At 41.0% G+C, this 3,070-nt stretch overlaps 1 protein-coding gene across 1 annotated transcript in view; it reads right to left on the bottom strand.

Moving 5' to 3' along the window:
* Positions 1–2,354: 2,354 nt before the first annotated feature.
* Positions 2,355–3,070, bottom strand: part of LOC110441246 — a 3,769-nt gene continuing 3,053 nt past the window's right edge. Inside the window, exon 2 of the mRNA XM_021484352.1 lies at positions 2,355–2,414. Coding sequence (XP_021340027.1) covers positions 2,355–2,414 — 60 coding nt within the window. The remainder of the gene's footprint in view (positions 2,415–3,070) is intronic.

The following is a 3,070-nucleotide window of genomic DNA, read 5'->3' as shown; positions in this document are numbered from 1 at the left end:
CCACTGACCACCACTACTACTATTACTACTATGAAGGGAGATGCTAAGAGGAGGAAAAATCATTTTCAACCTGGAAATATTCCAAGAATAAGGGCCAGACACTTAGAAGATCAAGCTGGACACCCAAATGACCAGGCTGTATTTACCAGAAGGCTAACTACAGAGGAGTTCAGGCTGGTGACCAAACCTTGTCATGATGGTCGATCACTTATAGCCTCGGACACTGAAGACAGACCATGTCCAGCTCGGATACTTCGTCAATCAACAGTTTCTCATGAAGACTCAGACTCTGAACCGGACAATATCGAGGGAAACAGAATTATTGATGTGCTCTTAATGGTAAAGATGTGGAATTCTGTATTCAGACTCCATGCAGAAAAACACTACGAGACAGGCAAAATTCCAGAGTTTGAACTTGACACCGAATGGAAACGGGCCCTGGGATGGAGTTGTTCCGTGCGGTGTGCTAAGTGCAGCTACCGGTCTCCACTGCACAGGCTCTACAGAGAAGCGGACACAAATAAGCCCAGACCAAAGCCAGCACTTGTGAACAGGTACCTATCATCAGCTCTGTGTGGCCAGTCTGTCAGCACCAAAGGAGCCAGACTGCTTCTCGGACACCTCAACATACCTGCCGGAGCAAAAAGTGGGATGCAGCAACAAGCTAACCTGGTGTCCAAGGAGACAACAGCACTCAACAAAATAGACATGGCCGAGAAGACCAGACAGTTAGTGGAGGTTAACCACCTGAGAGGGGATGTTAATCCGAGCACTATCGGAATAGCACTGGACGGGCGATAAACAGCACATCATTTGGAAGTGCTAAAAAAACCTGGCATTAATGCCTCACAGGGAATGAGTCTGGGCATTGAGACATCAACTCCTAAGAAGTGGATAGTAGCACGCACACTTCAGAACAAGCTGTGCTGGACTGGTGCTTGGCTGAGGGGAAAAGGATATGATGTCAACTGTCCTGGAGGCCACCCTGACTGCACAGCCAAAACTGACCGATACGACGGCCTGTCAGAGCATGCCATGGGAAAAAACATTGGAGATCAGCTGACCAGTCAAGGTATTTCGGTCAAGTACGCCACGACTGACGGGGACGGTACTGGAGCCAAACGCATTGAGGAGGCCATGCAAGCCCTAGATCACATGTGGAAGGTGGAGAGACTGGAGAGAAACGGACCTATCAATGTGTCCTTGCCAAATTACCAGAATTTCGGAGGAAATGCTGAGGGACGGTTGGACAGCACAATTTTAACCATAAATAATACCGCGGGCAAGGCCACTCAGCAGAAAGTACAACATCTTGGTGGAACTCTGAGTAAGGAGGTTCGACATCAGCTGGACCAAATAAGCTCAGAGGAAATTTATCAGCGCCAGCGTCAGTACAAACCTGATGTCAAGAGGAGAAATCTTGAGTTGTTGGTGGAACAGCACAGGGAACACGCAAACAGGTCAAAGTCTGCCAGGAAGTCTGACTACAGGAAAAGTCAACTTGATCCAACACTGCATCGAACCAGGGGAGACAATCAACCTCATGACCACCTGTATTGAGAGAAAAATGACATTTTATTTGAGGAGACTTTTTTTTGAAATCAAAGACAAAGTTCCAAATTCAAGAAATATGTAACAAAATAAGATAAAAGTTACATATATATGACTACCTAAAGAGGGAACCTCCACGTGGTGGTAGTTGGAAAATGTTGTATCTGTGTATACAATAGCTAATACCCTCAAAAATACTTGTTTTTTTTTTTTTCAATCAAGCCGCTTTCAATTCAAAGAATTCCCCCATTTATCTTTTAAAAATCCGGTATGAATACATAAAAACACATAATATGCAAATTTAAGTGTCTTTAGTGACCCCCTCAAGCGGCGGATGGCTGACAGGCTAATTCCAAAGGTTGAGATTTCTTTATCATATATCAGCTCATATATGGGAAGTACACCTACACTGTGGTACCACAGGTTAGGCAATGGTAGACCATCTCATGTAAACCGGAATGGTCAGTTCTTTACTGTATACCAGTTTGAGCTATTTTGTTCCAAGAAAAAACCGGGGACAGGTGTTTTAAATATGGGTAATAATATACCAATTATAATATATGGGCTCGTGTATTGTAGAAATCACACCTAGTTTACTCTATTGGTGGGTTTACATAGAGAAAAAGAGACTGGCAGTGTTACCACTGGGTCACTAACATGGGGGGGGGGGGCCTTTATATAATCTGTGAATTTGTAGGATTTGGTGAATCGTAACTGTGGCCAGTAATTCTCCAAGTCTACAGTGTAATTTGGTGTTTGTGTTATTTTGTTATGAATCTTTAACTAAAACTAAAAATAAGCCGCTAGCTATTTTCGGGATTTGAGGGAATTTCATGGAAACCGTCAAAGAAAAAATCCAGCAACTGCAGCATATAAATACAGATGATATCGTAGATGAACATTCATGATATTGGTATCAAAAAGTAGATAAGAATATTTGTACTTTTGGCTGTGTCGTATTTTGTGTTTAGTATCACAATACACAATATCTTGTCCAGTTGCCATGTACAGATTATAATGTGCTTGCTACTATAAGTATACATGATTGTAAACTTTAAATTCAACCGTTCAAGCCCTGAGAGTAATTGCCAATAAAAAAATACCTTTACAAGTTATTGGTTAATTCATTTGTACTCTCTTTTCTCAGCGCAAAATATAATAAACACGTATGTCATTTCCTTGCGGTATCTCATTATAATACCATTAATTGTGTCACACATTCATATATATAATAAACAATACCAAGACAAAGAAAACATCTACATACAATACATTGCAAAAATCATTTTGCATTCAGGCTGGGTTTGATGACTTTTATAAACATATTTTCTTTAATTTCTCTTGCAACTACATCGTCGCTATTCAGTTTGTAAATAGGTAACTATTTTTTNTATCTCATTATAATACCATTAATTGTGTCACACATTCATATATATATATATATAGAATAAAAACAATTTTTTTCAGATCGTCCGCTAGGCCTTTCTGCCTTCTAGGGCTTCTTCAGGCGGATTGATGT

This window comes from Mizuhopecten yessoensis, unplaced genomic scaffold (genome assembly GCF_002113885.1).
Source record: "Mizuhopecten yessoensis strain PY_sf001 unplaced genomic scaffold, ASM211388v2 scaffold715777, whole genome shotgun sequence".
Classification (NCBI taxonomy): Eukaryota; Metazoa; Mollusca; class Bivalvia; order Pectinida; family Pectinidae; genus Mizuhopecten; species Mizuhopecten yessoensis.
The sequence above is the reverse complement of the archived record's forward strand: the minus strand, read 5'-3'. Positions and strand labels throughout refer to the sequence as shown.